At 36.8% G+C, this 17,716-nt stretch overlaps 3 protein-coding genes and 1 long non-coding RNA gene across 20 annotated transcripts; 3 read left to right on the top strand and 1 right to left on the bottom strand.

The window, feature by feature from the left end:
* The first annotated feature begins 1,061 nt into the window (after positions 1–1,061).
* Positions 1,062–2,204, top strand: LOC120015561. Of its 2 annotated transcripts, XR_005471788.1 has the most exons (5): positions 1,105–1,119; positions 1,282–1,387; positions 1,500–1,549; positions 1,696–1,971; positions 2,066–2,204. It is a non-coding gene; the product is annotated as an uncharacterized LOC120015561 (long non-coding RNA). The 2 variants fall into 2 exon arrangements; XR_005471787.1 differs by having other exon boundaries at positions 1,062–1,387.
* A 2,499-nt stretch (positions 2,205–4,703) lies between these two features.
* LOC120015233 (probable serine incorporator) lies at positions 4,704–11,851 on the top strand. 5 transcript variants are annotated; one of them, XM_038867544.1, is made up of 13 exons: positions 4,713–5,016; positions 5,729–5,979; positions 6,217–6,293; positions 6,667–6,826; positions 7,056–7,080; positions 8,170–8,265; positions 8,997–9,168; positions 9,667–9,740; positions 10,209–10,278; positions 10,992–11,063; positions 11,132–11,265; positions 11,359–11,432; positions 11,565–11,851. In XM_038867544.1, exons 2-13 carry the CDS (start codon positions 5,784–5,786, stop codon positions 11,645–11,647), a joined length of 1,233 nt encoding a protein of 410 aa, XP_038723472.1. In that variant the 5' UTR covers positions 4,713–5,016; positions 5,729–5,783; the 3' UTR covers positions 11,648–11,851. The 5 variants fall into 5 exon arrangements, with proteins under 5 accessions (XP_038723473.1, XP_038723472.1, XP_038723469.1 ...); XM_038867541.1 differs by having other exon boundaries at positions 4,713–5,021; positions 5,783–5,979; XM_038867542.1 differs by having other exon boundaries at positions 4,713–5,021.
* Positions 11,565–13,443, top strand: LOC120015236 (dirigent protein 18-like). Of its 3 annotated transcripts, none has more exons than XM_038867551.1 (2): positions 11,565–11,678; positions 12,608–13,443. In XM_038867551.1, exon 2 carries the CDS (start codon positions 12,628–12,630, stop codon positions 13,258–13,260), a length of 633 nt encoding a protein of 210 aa, XP_038723479.1. In that variant the 5' UTR covers positions 11,565–11,678; positions 12,608–12,627; the 3' UTR covers positions 13,261–13,443. The 3 variants fall into 3 exon arrangements, with proteins under 3 accessions (XP_038723479.1, XP_038723478.1, XP_038723477.1); XM_038867550.1 differs by having other exon boundaries at positions 12,557–13,443; XM_038867549.1 differs by lacking the exon at positions 11,565–11,678 and having other exon boundaries at positions 12,024–13,443.
* On the bottom strand, positions 13,319–17,547 carry LOC120015235 (hydroxyethylthiazole kinase). Of its 10 annotated transcripts, none has more exons than XR_005471718.1 (6): positions 17,038–17,547; positions 15,860–16,282; positions 14,988–15,274; positions 13,843–13,913; positions 13,666–13,753; positions 13,319–13,556 (listed from the first exon to the last, which is right to left on the bottom strand). XR_005471718.1 is itself a non-coding variant. In XM_038867547.1 (3 exons), exons 1-2 carry the CDS (start codon positions 17,491–17,493, stop codon positions 15,893–15,895), a joined length of 846 nt encoding a protein of 281 aa, XP_038723475.1. In that variant the 5' UTR covers positions 17,494–17,547; the 3' UTR covers positions 13,319–13,556; positions 15,860–15,892. The 10 variants fall into 10 exon arrangements, 2 of the variants coding, with proteins under 2 accessions (XP_038723475.1, XP_038723474.1); XR_005471717.1 differs by having other exon boundaries at positions 13,666–13,698; XR_005471720.1 differs by lacking the exon at positions 13,666–13,753.
* Positions 17,548–17,716: the final 169 nt, after the last annotated feature.

The raw sequence follows: 17,716 nt of genomic DNA, 5'->3' as shown, positions 1-17,716 counted from the left end.
GACACCGAACATTTGACTACTATTTGTGCAAGATAAGTCAAAACAATGGGCAATGTGTTGTTCATCACATTAACTGTGATAGTTGTGGTGGTGTCGACATGTGTAACTTAGTTGTTTGGACCGTTTTTCCACACGGGATTCTTCTTTGTAAGAGGGTTTGAAGTGTCTGCTGAGTGTCAGCAATCTTCAAAAGCAATTTATTCTGAGCAACAACATTATCAGATTGCCAATTAAGTGTAGCTTCAGCGGCTGACAGAGGTTGCTTAAGAGAACCAGTGAGAGAGGAGCTGCTAAAGGATCAAGAGAGTGGCAGTAATAATTTTTCACATTTTTTTTTGACAATCATGGGTTTTTTTTTTGTCGATTTAAAATTTTTCACGTAATTTTTTGTGTTGTTATTGTGGTGTTCAAATTCCTTTTATTTTTGATATTTCTGAAGGAGGATCTTGATTAAATTTTCCAACAAGATCCTAGTCACAAACTATGATGGATAAGTGTGAGCTTGTACCAAGCAAATTTTTATAAAAAATTTCAAACTTGAAACCGAATTTAAAAAAGAAAAAGAAAAAGAAAAGGGTTTGACAATGCATTCTTTGAGGATGAAATATCCAATGTTTTTAAAATCGACCCAGACATTATTGACCTAGGCAAAGGACCAAATCACTGGTTCAATTAATGGGTCATCGGTTAAACCACGAATTAAATTAAAAGATAAAAAATATTATAATTAAATTTAATGTTAAAAAATAAAAATCAAAATCAAAATATGATCATCCCAAAAAAGTCTAAAAAAAATTACAAAACTAATTAAAGTTTGCATCATATAGTAAGATAGAACAATATATCTAATGATCTAAAATGTCAAATAATTAAGTAACATAGTCAATACATAATACATAGGTCAACATTCAAATTCAAACTTTAAAGATGCATTCAATTAATGCCTGATAAAAAGAAGGCATTCAATTAATCTCGAAATCACACCCCAAACCTTTTTCTCCGTATGTTTTTGTTCGCCATTTTCGTCCGATTGACAGGTTATTAGGGCGGTTCCTGCTATTTTTGTGCGCGTGGTCTTTCACTATTCTCTCTTTCATATACACGATTCACTCTCTCCGGGTGAGTATGTCCTGATAGAGATGACGATTCCCGCGATTGTTCTTTCTTTTGGGTCGATTTTGATCTCTTTATGAATTATTGCGGTAGTTTATGATGTCGTGTTGGGTTTCGATTCCTTCCCTCTCTACCAGAGTTTTAACTCCATTAATTTTTTGGAAGTAGGCCTACTACTTGCCACCGGTGCTTACTACCCAGTTGAGGATTATAGCCTCCGACTCGCTCGGGTAACCTGCAACAAAAGGGGGAACTGACCGTTGTCTCTGGCAAGGTTGGTGTTTTTACATTTATTTATGTATGTTTTGATAATTTTTCTTTTGGGGTTATGGATGGAGGGTGATGGATGATTTAGAAGTCTTATTTTGTGGGGCCTGTGATTCTAGCTTTTTGAAGTCGACAAATGGGCCTGAACTTGGTTTGGGAATTTTGCCAGGTAAGGGTCATGATACATTTTTTTTTTTATTTCAATTTTCTCCATAACCTATTGTAGCCAATTCAGATATGAAAATCCATACTTTCACTTGGGAATGGGATAGCTTTGACATGCTTATATGCCCTTCTGTGTTTTTTTATGTGCAGTTTATTGCTCTTGATTTTGAACTGGGCTTAAAACTTACTCTCGATCGGTACACAATGTTGGATTTTGCACACTTGCTTTGATGGTGGGGCTTTCAATTGGTTCTGTAATGAATTTTTGTTATGTCTGTTCTATTACGTAGAACGACACAATTATGTCTCAAATATTTTCCTATTTTATTAGTTGCATTGGTTAATGATATTCTTACCTAATTGCAGTAAACTGCGAGGAGAGAAAGGGGTTTGTTCCTTCTACTGCCAGTGCAAAATGCATTCAAGGTGGTTAAACAAATTGGTATTATTGTTTAGAGGTTCCATCTGAATTATCTTGGTTTGAAGTTTTTATGCTTATAATACTAATTATTGGTTTTAGGATGAGCTGCAAGATGCGGTGGACAAAAGCTGCCAGAAGGCTTGCGGGATTGATTAACTTGCAGAGATTACATGATATTTTTTTTGGCATGATCTATTTGGTTGTATGATTTTTATGATTTCTTTGACTGGTATGTGGGATCTGCATTTAATTGTTACGTTGATGGAGGCAGTTGGTATTATTGTATTATTGTTTAGAGGCTCAATAGACCAATAGTCCAGCCCGTTGTGCACAATCACCTCTATCAAAACACTTCTACTTTCCAACTTTTTTTATGAAGAGGTTAGTTTTTGTTTCAATTTTATCACAATTTTTGTTTTTGTTCGTCGAAATCAAGAAATTGGTTACTCTCTAAATATGTTGGCAAGTGACATCATGATTTCAATATGGGCATCCGCTCTTTAGCTTAACTCAAAACTTTGATTTAGGAAAATGTTATTTGTCCCAACACTTTTTGTCCCAAATCTTCCCACTCACATGTGGCATTGCCACCTAAGCTTGTTGACATGGAAAGCATGCTTACATGGATGAAACACATTTGAAATTTAAGTTTCCCTCTTCTCTTTCCACTTCTCTTTTATTCAAATTTTGAAAACCAAATCTCTCTCTTTTATCTCCATATTCTCTCTTACTTCCACCTTCTCTCATATGTCTTTATACACACTGTTTTTTTGCATACAAAATTCGATTACATTGTTTTTGTTGCACACAAACATTGAAATTACATTGTTTTTTTGCCTATAAATTATCAAATTTATCAAAACAATGTAATTTCCAGAATAATTTGAATTACCAAATTTATCAAAACAATGTAATTTCTTGAATAATGTGAATTGCCATATTTATCAAAACAATGTAATTTCCAGCAATGTAAATTGCCAAATTTCCAGCACAATGTAAATTATCAAATTTCCAGCAAAATGTAAATTGTCAAATTTTCAGAACAATGTAAATAACCAAATTGATCAAAAATAATGTAATCTTCAATACTTTTACATTGTTTCCAAAACAATGTCATTTCCAGAATAGACATATATAAGATGGAGAAAAATGTAAAGCATAAACCAACAAAGAATAATAAGGTAGATACATTGTGCATATTCATTCAAGTAGTTGTCAAACATAGTGATACATTGTTTTTCATTGTGTATCTTCCAAAATATGCAAAAAGAAAGCAAGAACAAAAATTACATTATTGTTGGAGGTAGCAGAGACATTGTTGGAGGTGGAGGTGACCAGAGACGACGTTAGAGGTGGTTGAATGCTCGTGCACGACGAATTACATTGTTTTTGTAAACAATGTATTTTGCTCGGGTCGTCGGATTTCGTTAGCTTTTCGACCGAAAAATGTGTGGGTAAGGTGCGCCTCGACGTGTGGAGTCCAAATATGGGGTCAGTTGCCAAAGACGTCGTTGGAGGTGGCTGGATCGACTCGATTTGTGCCACGATGACCTCCGTTCTTTGGGTTCTTTTTTCCAACTATACGAGCGACAATGGGTGTGATAGAGGGTCGAAGAATGATCGTAGGGGTCGAACGCTTTTGTTCAGTGGGTCGACAGGTCCGATCGATGGCCGGACGGGAGAGCTCTGGTTGGTGGTGGTGGGTGGTCTTCGTGAGAGTGAGAGAGAACAAAGAGAGGAGAGAGAAAATGGAAGGTAGAAGAAAGAGAAACTGATAGGTAGTGTTTAAATAGGAGTGAAATGCTGATGTGGATTGATCGTGTGGCATGCCACATGGGATTGGGAAGAATTGGGACCAATTTCATTGGGCTATTTAGCAGGATTGCTTAATTTATGACTTAGGTTTGGGATTGTTACGCAAAATCCGTAAATATATGGATGACACACTTTGATTTATGACTTAAGTTTGGGATTGTTACGTAAAATCCGTAAATATATGGATCGCACAACTAATATAATGATCATCTTCGTGTTATTATTGTGATTCTTCACAAGTATGATTAAACATAAATAGTGTAAACTTATGAGTTCAGACAAGTTAATTCCCCTTATTTCTTGCCAACTTAAACCAAACATAAAATAATTTATTTATTTTAATATTGTAGGGCAAAAAGCTTTCAAGAAAAGAAAGGAAAAAGGCAAATGAGAACAAATTAAGACTGCTAGGGCTAGTTAGTTTAACACTTGTTTAGGGTATTTAGCATTTATTTAACTTGTTTATTTAATTGGCACTTCCCTTCACCATGATTGCTGCTCTCTAAGCCTTGGTTTCAAAATAGTCATGAGAACGCGCCACCTCTTTCTTTATACAGTAACGGTCACTACACTACGCGTGAAAGAAGTAAGTTTGGGACCCACACGGCCTCTAGAAGCCTGGATGATTGTGTGATGAGGGGGTTTGTCTTTGTCCAATTTGTCAATGCATGGGGTGGGGGGACCCATCAGCCTTGACTCCCTTGTCTTACGTTGCTTCTCTGTTTTTGAATTCTTCGTCTGGAATTACTTGCTGCATTTGTTACTTGTTTCGAGTGTTTTCTTGAGAAGAAGAAATAGGTGCATGAATTATGAATGTTTTGTTGGGTTTTCATTTCTTTGTAAGAAGACATTGGATTTGAAAAGACAAGGCCTGATGAGCTGTCTTAAGAGAGTCAAAAAGGTGGGAAGAATATCGAATATATATATATGTATAGGACAAGAAATAGGGGAAAAAAACTTAAATGGGTCCTTAGCTCCTTTTGCAACGAGTAATTTATGCCTAATCTTGGAGGCATTCCAAAATGGAACAAATGGGTCTCAGGATCCAACGGTTATCAGCCTCACATGCAGTTAATAATGCATTTTTTGTTCATAAGTTAAGACTTTTTCTTCTTTGCTTATTTGCTTGTAGAGAAGAGAATAAGCAGAGAAGAAAGAGTGAAAACTTGTTTACAAGTGCATTATTCATCCATTCTTCCCTGAGGAGTGTCAAAGAGCACTATGAAACCAAGAAAGTAAGGTGAGAGTCTCCTACATTTAGACTTTCTTCTTTCTACAATTTTGTTGCAATTAATACTATGCTTCATAAACCCAGTTTCTCAGTATGTACTGAGAATTTGTTTGTTTGCACTGTCACTTTATTCTGTAAATTTACATTGCTAATATAACAACCATAATGGTGTTTGCGCTAATGCCTCTAAGAACTTTTGATCGGTATGGAGGTGGCAATATTTCATTTAAACGCGCTATAGATTTTCACTGGCTGTATTGGTAATAGCTGTAAGTTAGTTTTATACTTTGTCTTTGCTAAAATTGATGTGTTCACAGTGCCCATTGCGATGCTTAGTTTGGTTATATTCTAAGGGTAGCACACATTGAAGTTGAAACTGGATAGTTTCTGCGGAGCTTCCTCTTGATTTTTATGGTATCTTGCAGACCATAAAAATTCTTATTCAGATTATGACTCCTAATCTTTGAATTGCCTCAAGCAAACAAAATAAAAAGAAGATTTTACTCGGAGGGAAGGGGCCAAACATACGTTTTAGGAAAAAGATCTTTTAGATCTCTTTCCTTTTTTTTTTACAATTCCCTAATGTCTAATCTTTTTGGCTATTCTTCTAGTTCTAGATCGTATATACCTTTGCTATTTCTCTTTAGACAAATGACTGTTCCCATTCCATTATTGGAAAATCTGCTTAACAGGGAACTCTGCACTCATTTTGATAGGTAGCACTATGGACTTCCTTTCAATTGATTAAATCGGCTATTCAACTGTTCCAGAATGAGTGCATTACTTGTGAGGCACATCAATGCCGAGGCTGTTCCTGGTTCATTAGAGCAAAACAGGGTTGATTGGTCACAAGCAGAAAAGAAGTCCCTCCGAGCCCGTTACTATTATGGCATTGTCTTCCTCTTAACAAGTCTTTTTGCTTGGGTTTTCCGGGATTATGCACAAAGGGTTTTGCCTCAGCTTCAATGTGAGTAATTTTTTTGCCCTGAACTTCAAAATTTTGTTGTATACATTCATAGTTTCATATGTTGAGTTATACGTACATGGACAGCTTTAGACATGCTACACTTTTTGATAAATTTATTCTTTGCATTCTTTGGTGCAGCCTTAATATGTAATAAGGATGACTCTGAATAGGTGGACTAGTAGACATAGTTGGAACTTCAAATGTGTATTTATTATGCTGAACATTTTTGTTTTGCAGATCTTCAATCTTGTGGCGCTGAGGGAATAGAATGCTTTGGGACATTGGGAGTTCTTCGTGTGAGTTTAGGATGCTTTGTATCCTTTTTCTTTGACCAATTACCTGTTATGATCCTTATGAATAAACTAAACCATTTTACTTACCTCAAATACATGCTACTCCTGAGCAAAGGGTTCGGAAATTACAAATGAGAATCGAACTAGTCCAACTCCCACACTTGCTTGCCCGAAGTGGCTAAGAGTAAAAACCCCAGGTTTAGATCAACTCCCTGATGGCAAGGATAACAAATTACCAATGTGATGGAGTGGCTTGTTCCTGTGAATTACATTTTTTACTTTTTGAGGAGGGTTTCCGTGAATTGCATTGTCCTCCTTGTTTTATATAAGCTATCTATAATTTTTTTATTTCTTTTTTCTCTCTAAGATTTTTAGTTCTTGACCTTAAACTCAGATATTTTTCTTTATTATGCTCCTCACTACAATTGGTACAAGCAAATTATATGAAGCTCGCAATAATTGGCATTCAAGGTGGTGGACAGTGAAGTTCTTCCTGTTGATTCTGTCATTGGCAGTTCCATTCTTCTTTCCTTCGGACTACATTCAACTATATGGTAAGTCAATACTTCACAGTTCACACCACATTTTAATACAGAGCTCTATACAATAATTAACATAGAGACAGAGGTCCACGCATAAATTTGAAGCATTGAAGGTTCCAGTTTGAGCTTCCATTTTATGCCTTTGTTAGTTCTTAAAAGCTAACTAAGTCCTCTTGGCTTGCTACAACAACAAATAAAGAAACGTCTACATCTTAACCAACTTGTAGCTACTTTCTCGCAGGTGAATTTGCTCGTGTTGGTGCTGGGTAATGTTTTTTATCTTCTTTTTTTTATTTGTTTTGGTTGATTTTTATCGAGTACCTATAGCAGAGGCAACCAAAAGAAGAAAAGAAAATTGAAATCAATTAATTTTTTTAATGTCAAATTAAATTGATCCAATTTTAATGTACATTTAATTTAATCAGCAATTATATTCATTAGGTGTCGTTAAATACTGGTATGAAGGATATTTTTGAACAGCTTCTTACAAATGCTCGCATATTTACTGTGTATTTGATTCTTTAGTCATGTGTTTCTATTTGCGTTTATAGATTGTGAGTCATTGAAATAATTTATATGAACTCAAGTATTAATGTTCTGTTCAGTTCAAAACAAGTTTAGTATTAATATTAATGATAGAGTAGAGTATCCTTCCATCACGGCATATAGTTCTGCAAATCAAAGAAATCACTTATTGGCTAAAATTCTAAACAAAAAAACAGATACTGGACTCCTACATGATTAGAATGGACTGCTAATGCTATGCAGATTGTGTGAGTCTACTTAGGCCAGATTAGGATGGACTGGCAATCAAAGAAATCACTTTAATGGTATGACTTGTATTTAAGCCAGATTTGGGATATGCAATCAGCATGGTAAGTTTATGGGAGATTCTGGAAGAAAAATTATGTGGGGGTTTTCTATACTTGAGATGTACGACACCCTGTGATATTGAGTTATTCAAGTTAAAAAGATAAAATATTTTTATAGTTTAGGTTGAGTTCTATATGGATATATGATGAAATGTTGTCAATAACAACATGTGTATTTACTTTTGAGGGGTACCTATTTGTTGGAGGTCCATGTACTGGCTAATAACTATCATGATTAGAGCAAAGTACATTAAAGTGACCGAGGATGTAAACAAGGAAAAGAGAGCATAGTTTCTTATATTGTTGGTTAATGTTAGTATATCATTCGTCAATGCTCGTGTGCCATATATGCAACTGGTATTGAATTCCTGCAAAGAGATGGAAACAAAATTGACAGCAGAGCCGATGAGTTTCTTTTCTGATTCTTCATTCTCAATTTAGATTTATGTCGTCATTTTTTGCTCTGTGATTTACACTCTATAGGATTTTTCTGCTTCTCCAACTTGTGAGTGTTATTGAGTTTGTCGCATGGTGGGATGACTACTGGATGCCTGATGAGTCAAAGAAGCAAAAGTACAGGTTATTCTTCCTATAAAGACCTTGATATTATTCGGTACCATATTAAGCATGAGTTTAAAATAGAGCTTGAAATACGTTATTAAGGTATCATAGCCAATAGCTAGCTCTGGTGCCACGGTTGATCAGTATTAAGGTCCTGATAAGTGATAATAGGAGTTGGATCAAAATGCCATTTTGTAAGTTAAACGTATTTCAATTATCTTTTTGTAAATGTCAGTGAAAAATTAAGGAATCATATAGTTTCTCAAAGTCATGATACAAAATCCTATTTTATGGTTCATGCTGCATCAGGAAAAATGGATTAGCTTTTTTCTAAAATATTGTCAATCTCTTTTGTATAACATCAAGGTGGGGCGGACATCTCCTTTTGGGAGAGACTGCAACTTCCATGACAGGAGTGATGTGGATTTGTTTTGCATAGTGAATGGCATGGTGCAAGGATATGAAAGGCTTTGTAGATAAGAAACTGGAGGTGCATGTACTCTGATAATTTCTGAGATGACAGAAATGATAATTTAAACCCTACATTCATCATGAGGGGCACATTCTGTTTATTGGATTAAGACCATTCAAATATGTGACTGTGACTTCAACTTCATGAATCTACAGAGATAATGACATCAATTTGATTTGGATGACAAAGTGCAATATTTCAAGTTATTCTGGCAAAATTGATTATGAAGGCCTTTACCCCATTCTTTACTGATATATATTTCTTCCATATCATACAGTTGTTCCCTGGGATTATTCACGTCAACGCTTTTCTACATTGCTTCTGTATGTGGAATTGTGGCGATTTACTTCTTTTATGTACCAAAACCTTCCTGTGCTCTCAACATATTTTTCATTTCATGGACCGCAGTTCTGCTTACAGTGATGATGAGTATATCCTTATATTCGAAGGTATGCTCTCTTTAAGTTCCTTCTCATGGACTTTCCATCTTTCATGGTGCTACCTGTTCAGCCAAGATAGCTTTTGATTATGTTGATAATCACCAAAAGAAAAGAGTGATAATAACCAACCAATTCATCAAGGGAGCCTGCGTCCTTCATGAATGAATAAATAACCTATCAATGGCCAAGTTAACATAATAACATACATGGGAACATACTGACTAGCCAAATGCTGTAATTGTTCAGTGAGAGCCAGGATGATGGAATGTACAATGTATGCAAGCAGTTCAACTATGTAAAATTGAGCTTAAGTTTGTAGTTGAAAGTGAGTGACATCTTTTCTTTGCTTATTCTCCTGCTTAGAGATGGCCGGATCATGAAGCAATTATATTTTCATTTCTTGTGCACTACAATCTGCTAATTTCCTATTTAAGTCTTTACTTTTATAAGACTTCTCATGGTTTGCTATAAAAACCTCATTTTCGGAACTCATCTGCATAAATGCAGGTCAATAGAGGTCTTTTATCCTCGGGAATTATGGCTTCATACATTGTCTACCTTTGCTGGTCTGCTATAAGAAGGTTAGACTTCGAAGGCTTCTACTACATTTATTCGATATATTAGATATATCGTTAAGTTTTTAGTGCTTACTAGCTCCTTCTTCTGAAGCACTCAAGAATTTGTGTAATGTGGTTTATCATGCTGACACAAGTAGAATGTTATAGCTGCCTTCTCACACCTTACATATGATTCAAATGTTTCCTCAACTTTTTTCTTTCCTTTCCTTTAAAATTTCTACCATAATGTTCTGCGTGGACATTCTTAAGTAGAATTTATATTATCTATGTTTCCACTTCTTTGATTAAACAGTAGTTGGTTTTTACATACTGGTCATCGAACTTCAGTGCAACAGGCTTTTTTGCTCGAGTGAATTAACTGATCACGGCATAGTATCATTTCCTTTGCTTCTACTTTTATTTATTTTAAATGTGAGTACTGGATCAGATATGAAAGCTAATTTTCGGGGTTGCTTTCACATGGCCTTTTAGTGAACCTGCAAGTGAGACCTGCAACAGACAACATAAAGTGGATGGACATACTGACTGGAGCACTGTACTTGTAAGACTTCACAATACTTATAAAATTTTTCTTTTTATGAACTGCTGTCTCTCCAGAGTTTATAGTCTGATTTTCTTAAGTCGATCCTTGGTTTATTTTAATTTGACCTGCTTTTATGCCCTCGTAACTTCACAACTCACTGTCACCAACAAGGCCTTATTCTCCGACACCAAGCTAGTAGATAACGCCAACGAAAGCATGCACTTTTCATTTTACAGAAAACTCAGATGTAAAACCCCACCACAACTCGTAGACAATGATTTAATCTTAGGTCAGAAGTCCGTTTCTATAATTAAAGGTAGGACTATGGACAACAATTTTATAGTGCTGCACTATAACTTGAAAGGAACCTTGTTGAGAAATCATTTTATCAATATTCAATAAATTTGCCAGTGTCCAAGGTTTCACCTAAACTTAATAGAACTTTGAAAGTGTAAATCTATATAATGCAGAATGTATGACTCTCTAAATGATTGAATGCGCTCTTAAGTTGTTTTCTTGAGGACAAAGGAAATGCTTATTTTTCTCAAGACATCAAGAAATTTCACATATCTAGATGTTCTTCCAGACTTCCACCAAAACCGTATCTTTCATATTTTTTCTTGTACTTAAATGCTTCAAATGGTTAGAACATTGCATAGATCTCTTAATATTTTTGAAGGATTTCTAAATTTTATCTTGTAAATTTTATACTTTTCCTGTTTTTTCCCCAGGGATTCTTAATTGCATTAGGTGCCATTGTAATGGCAACCTTCTCAACAGGGATCGATTCAAAATCTTTTCAGGTGAACTTCTCTCTTCTGTTGATGACTCTATTCAGTAAGGCATTATCTAAAAGTTGTCATGCTGCCAGTTTTGCAGAGATAAAGTAAAACTGGAGGACGATATTCCATATAAATATGGATTGTTCCACCTGATATTCTCATTGGGGGCCATGTACTGTGCAATGCTATTCATTAGTTGGAATCTACGAGACTCTGCAAGAAAGTAAGCCTAATTACAAATATTTCCTTCCCAATCTATCACATATCGTAAAAGCACTCGCCTCATGAGAACTGTTTTAATGGCTATTCTAATCAGGTGGAGTATCGATGTTGGCTGGGCAAGTACATGGGTGAAAATTGTCAGTGGGTGGTTTGCAGCTTCAATATACAGTAAGTAGATTGCAGCTTCAAATACATGATATAACTATTTATTTTTCTTTGAATCATAAATCTTATAGATGAACACTCACTAAATGGCTTCTTTTTTTTTTCTTCTCATCGTCTTCCTTTTATATTATGCAGTATGGAAATTGATCTTCCCAGTTGTGAGACAGAACAAAGTCATGGATGTAGAAGTCTCTGTGGAGCAAAGAGTTACAACCTAGCTTTGTCGTACCAAAGTACCAAACTCATTTGGTAATACAATACCTAACGCGTTCTCATATTCTTCATTTTTCTTTCCAGATTAATCTCTCAGACTACAGAAAATAAGCTGAGAATTCTTAGATTTGAATGTCAAAAGCAACAGACAGATATCAGCACCATTTTTTGTGTTTCTTGCTTATTCAGTTGATATATTCATTTCTTTATTTCGACTAAGAAAATCGCTTCATAGATGATAAATGAAGGGCTGATCCAATGCATCTTCTGCAAACATTCATCCTGGTTTTCCTTAACTGCATCTCTTAACCACTGCAGCAGCCTCTTAAGACAAGAAACTGAGGCATTCATGAGGACACTGTTTAGAACAAAACATTACGAGTCATACGTTAGAGTAAGCAAATCCAGATTACCTTATGAGAAACCAAAATTAGGTTAGCCAAATTATTCAAATACAATCAAACCTTTGTTCAAGAGTCAACAGTTTACCTGTAAAGGCCTTGCTTTTGAAAGCACTATCCTGGTTAGGTACGCTCACCCCAATGAAGAAAGTCACATTGTTTTTTTTTTCCCCACTATTTCTTCTTTGAAAGGCAAAACCATAAGATAGTTCCTCATATAGTCTAGTACTAACTCCAACGGGCAACTTGTAGTTGACTAAGGCATCAAAAGCTACCATGGAGTGGTTTAGTTCTGCTATATTTCTTTTACTTTGGCTTATTGTTTATTTGTATATTGCTATAAACAGGAAAGTTACAACAACTTCATTTAACTTGATACCTTTCTATATAAAGAAGATACCTATCTTGTATCCTTACCCAGTCAGAACTCCCAATTCCAAATAAGAAAAAGAAACACAGACATGTTCAACATGGTTAGCAGATCATCAGTTTTTATGTTCTTGGTTATTCTAGTTGTTTCAGCGCATGTGTCGATGGCACTGGCCGCGGCTGACTCCATAGCAGCTACTGTAGGAGAACCAGTTATGGAGCTTTACATGCATGACATTATTGGGGGCAGCAGCCCAACGTCTAGACCGGTGACCGGCTTGTTGGGGAACATATACAATGGCCAGGTACCCTTTGCTAAGCCAGTTGGGTTCCTTCCGCCTACTGGTGGAGTAGCGATCCCCAACGCGAATGGCGCCATCCCAACTGTGAATGGCATCAATGGAATACCATTAGGTACTGGTTTAGCTGGTACAAATTTTGCTGGGGAATCAAGTAATCCTCCTCAAACACTGTTAGGAGCTGACGGATTAGGACTAGGATTCGGAACAATCACTGTGATTGATGACATACTGACCTCTAGTCCTGAATTGGGGTCACAGTTTGTGGGCAAAGCACAAGGAGTATATGTGGCAAGTTCAGCAGGCGGAACAACACAGATGATGGCATTTACAGCGATGTTTGAAGGAGGTGAATATGGTGATAGCCTCAATTTCTATGGCATATACAAGATAGGAAGCGCCATGTCTCGTCTTTCCATCACCGGTGGCACCGGGAAGTTCAAAAATGCTTGTGGATTTGCAGAATTGCGAGCACTCATACCTCCTGGTCAATTCGCCACAGATGGTGCAGAGACATTGCTCAGGCTTACTATCCATCTAAGCTACTGACAGTGGCAAACTGAGGTGCAACCTGCAAATGTAAATCGCAGGACGACAACGTTCAGCGGATTGTCAATTTCCTTGTATTGAATCAAAACATTCCAATTTCTCCATTGTACTTCTGTCTAAAGAACATTTACAGTTTCCTGTTGTAATTTGGTAATGGCAAAACTGAAAAATCTTGTTCTGTCACCACCATTTGAGTTGCCTCTGCTTACTCCATCTTAGCCGGCCTGTGGTGTTGTGACTTGTGATCTCAAACCTTCTCTCCACATCCGACGGAATACGATCAAACATTGAGTTTACTGCAAAGAAATTGGAGAAAAATAACAGCAAACACGAAGAAGAAATTTAGACCAGCAAGCACAAGAATTTAAGTGGAAAAAAAACTGCTGATTGCATTATTTTTCTCACCATCCTCTGCGGATTGCATATTTACATCTCCACCTGAATAAACAACATTGCATAATATTCAAGTACTTTCATCCACGTGATGCAATATCTACCTTAGAAAATGTAACTACAAATGAACCAGATTCTTGTACAGCTGACTTAGCCCTCATTAATGACTTCTCAAAAAATTAATAATACCTTTCTCATGCCAAGGTGATTCGAGCCCGTGATTCTCTACAAAGCTCCACAAAGAAAGAACCAGTGCAAATCTAGGCATGTTTTGAATACCAAAAATACCAATTTCAGAGTAGGCAGATCTCCATATTCTACGCTACGAAGTTCCATATCAAGGATTCATAAAACTCGACTCATGTTATGCCATATGAATAAAGAAAAAAAAAACAAACACACACTGAAACTTAGAGAACATGCTATGTAATATGTATGCACCAGAACTGAAGTTGAACAAAAGCTTGATTTCCAAACTCAATACAATTCAATCCATCCTCAATGCCTTCTTTTTGAATGGGACATACAGGACAAAATTGATTTCCCCCATGGTGGTCTATACAGGACAAAATTGTCTATGGGCTACTGTGATATGGAATTCTTATCAACCACTTCCAAGAGTAACTAAATTTCTAGCAGATTAAAAGCTGAAGGACATTATCTCGAGTGAATACAAGTTTGCAGCTTTCTTGTATCTCTTCTCCTTTATTTGCACCTTTTGGGTGCCCCTCTTATAATTAAACTGTTTCGCTCCTCCAAACATGTAAAAACAGGTTTGAAGTTGGTGAAAATAAAAACTGGATAAATATGACTGTTGCATGTAGTATGGTATGGAAAACATAAAGGTGGAATCTCTTAAAAATACAAGTATACCTGAGAAGAATATGATGAATGAGAATAATTTCAATAAAAAAAAAGGGGGCTGGGGAAGGATACATTAGGAAAACCAGAAAGTAGCTTAAGGGAATGGAAGCACTGGTATGAGGGAGGGAGGGACAAATTGGAGCACATTATGCATAATGATACTTGATAGGAGTTAAGGAAGAAGAAAACAAAGAGGATACCAAATTGTTTGCATCCCTGGAAGCAAGTTGAAAACATTTTGAAAGCTCTGGAACCACACCAACAGCACCTTGGAAATGAATCAAGCATAACATCTAACATCATATGCATTAAGGAAGCAATTTTGCAATGGATCCTAAGGGAAGTCAAAACTCTCAGCAGGGCTGCAATCCTTAGGGGAGGTTATCAGGAGGAGCCATTGCACTAGTTGCAGGATAGATGAAACCAAAGTCCATACAAAAATGAATGCAGCACAAAGGAAAAGAACTAACCTTAGCATGTTTGGAGTATTTGAAGAGCTCTCTTCCTCTCTTCAGCATTCATTTGGAACAGAAACAGCTTAATCTAAATCCATAGAGAGAACCCAATGGTATCTCTGGTGATTAAGGCGATGACTATGAACAAAGTCTCAAGGATATCCAAACTTCACTGAATTGCCAAGCTTGAGTATTAGATGGGCAGAAACACAATCATGTCAGTGGGACCTTGAATATGCTATTGCTGCTGAGTTATTGCCTTTTGCTAGTACAAGTACATCAGAATATCCTTCCTATTCTTCCTGTGCAGCGCAAACTAAGGTACGTAACTTGTTATACTTGTAACTTGATTACTTGAATGTAATTTTCCTTCTTGTCTTACCAAATGACACATGTAAGTTCATCATTCGCATTTCACATCCAAATAAATAAAGGGTTCAAGATATATTCTATATATGAATAACATGCTGCGATGTTTTAAAAATGGTACCAAAGAAACTCCGATCAAAGGTGAAATTTATATGGGAAGGAGATGCCTGCACATATGCACACACACATACACACATACATGCCCCATCCAGAACAACTTTTTCCAATCACTTTTTATTTCTCTCTTGAGCAACTTCCTTCAATTAGATGTCACACAGTTAGATTATTATTTTTTTTGATAAGCGACACAGTTAGAATATTGCATAACAAAAAAGAGGACTTGTCAATCCTTAAGCAGCTCATCAAACATTATTCTCCAAAAGTGTGGGCAAAGTTTACACCTCAAATATATCCAGGGTTTTTAATACATCCTCCACCCAGAACTAACAAAATAGATGTATAGTGATTAAAATAGAAAGACATACAACTCAGTAGGTGAGGGATTTTTTTAAACATACCATCCATCTATCCGTGTATGATTCTTTGTTCCATCAAAGACTGGAGATATTTACACAAGTCTGTACAGCATCTTGATCAAGCCCGTACAGAGAATCTATCAAATGCATCCGCAACGAAGCAGGACCCTTGGCCAAGTCCATTCCTTTCTCAGCAGCAATACCAAATACGGACAAAGCTGATGCTGTTGCTTCCAGAGCATGTGATGGGTCAACAGCAACAAAGGCAGCAATAAGAGCAGTGACTGAACATCCTGTTCCAGTAATCTTTTGCAACATCGATACCCCATTATACACACCAATTACCTGCTCCCCGTCAGTAATGATGTCAACAGCTCCTGATACTGCAACTATACAACCACTTGTATGAGCTAACGATTTCGCTGCCTCCACTGCGTCCATGGATTCATGGGAGCTGTCTACGCCCTAAAATGATGATAAATTATAACAATGAAATGAAAGCAAAAGCTTACGATATGCAAAGAAGGAGCTCATGTTAAGCAAATCTACCAACTTTATGGTTATTATCAACTTGACATGCACCTGTTCGTTCGTAAAGGAGTCAAAGCTAGATCCTTTAGTGGACTTATAATTTGTTGTGCAGAAACAACCCAATGTGTTCACGATTAATAATTGATGCGGAAAAATAGAGAAATTGAAAACCACAATCAATCACATACAAGAGACAAATGATTTTACGTGGTTCGACTAATTTTGCCTACATCCATGAGCGGCGAAGATAATCTCATTGAAGAACTCTCTCTGAATACAAGTACTCGTTCTAGCTGTCAATACGATTAGCAAATAACTGATGCGGGGAAATAGAGAAATCGAAAACCACAATCAAATTACACACAAGAGAGTCAAGAGACAAATGATTTTACGTGGTTCGACAAATTTTGCCTATGTCCATCAGCAGCAAATATATTCTCTTTGATACAAGTACTCGTTCTAGCGCTCAATACGATTAGTAAATAACTGATGTGGAAAAATAGAGAAATCGAAGACCAGAATCAATCATACATAAGAGACAAACGATTTTACGTGGTTCGACCAATCAATATTTATAGACGCACAATGACCAAAATATTCTTAGAAAAAATTTGGCTAGTGCACGTTGCCTGTACCCAACCCCGCCCTCAATAGAGGGGCATTCAAATAACAGAATATAAAACAAGTACCTTGGTGTTTCCAACGGAAGCCTTGGAGAGTGCTATAATCTCAGACCCATTCCCCCTAATAACAGAGGGCTTCAACCCCACAAGCTCCAAACAAGCCTTCATTCGAAAACCCGAAGCCCCAGCAGCAACAGGATCAAGAACCCACGGCTTCCCCAATTTGGAAGCAAGCTCCGCGGCAGCGTTCATGGACGGTATCCAGTCAGGCGAGAGTGTGCCGACGTTGATGCAGAGCGCGTTAGCTTGTGGAGTGAAATCGGGGATTTCCTCTAGAGAGTGGAGCATGGCGGGCGAGGCTCCAGCGGCAAGGAGAGTGTTGGCCACAAGATCCATGGTGACGAAGTTTGTGATGCATTGCACGAGCGGTGAATCGCTGCCGACCTTGGAGAGAAAAGTCCATACCGTCGGCCCCCAACCGGTGTTAGCCGGGTCAGGTGACATGGCGGGTTCAAGTTCCATTGCAGTTTCTGTTTGTCTCTTCCCCTGGACAGTTTAGCGTTTAGGTGTTTAACTAGAGTGCTTGATTAAATAAATAATTATTTCGTGCTTTTTCGTAAATTGACAATATAAAAATATTAGCTTTATTAATTTTTATTTTTCCAAATTCGGAGTTTTCTCCACTCGCATGTCGAGACGCAGAGATGATGATTGAGCAAACACTACAAGTAATTCTTACATAGTC

Source organism: Tripterygium wilfordii, chromosome 14 (assembly GCF_013401445.1).
Source record: "Tripterygium wilfordii isolate XIE 37 chromosome 14, ASM1340144v1, whole genome shotgun sequence".
NCBI lineage: Eukaryota > Viridiplantae > Streptophyta > Magnoliopsida > Celastrales > Celastraceae > Tripterygium > Tripterygium wilfordii.
The sequence above is the reverse complement of the archived record's forward strand: the minus strand, read 5'-3'. Positions and strand labels throughout refer to the sequence as shown.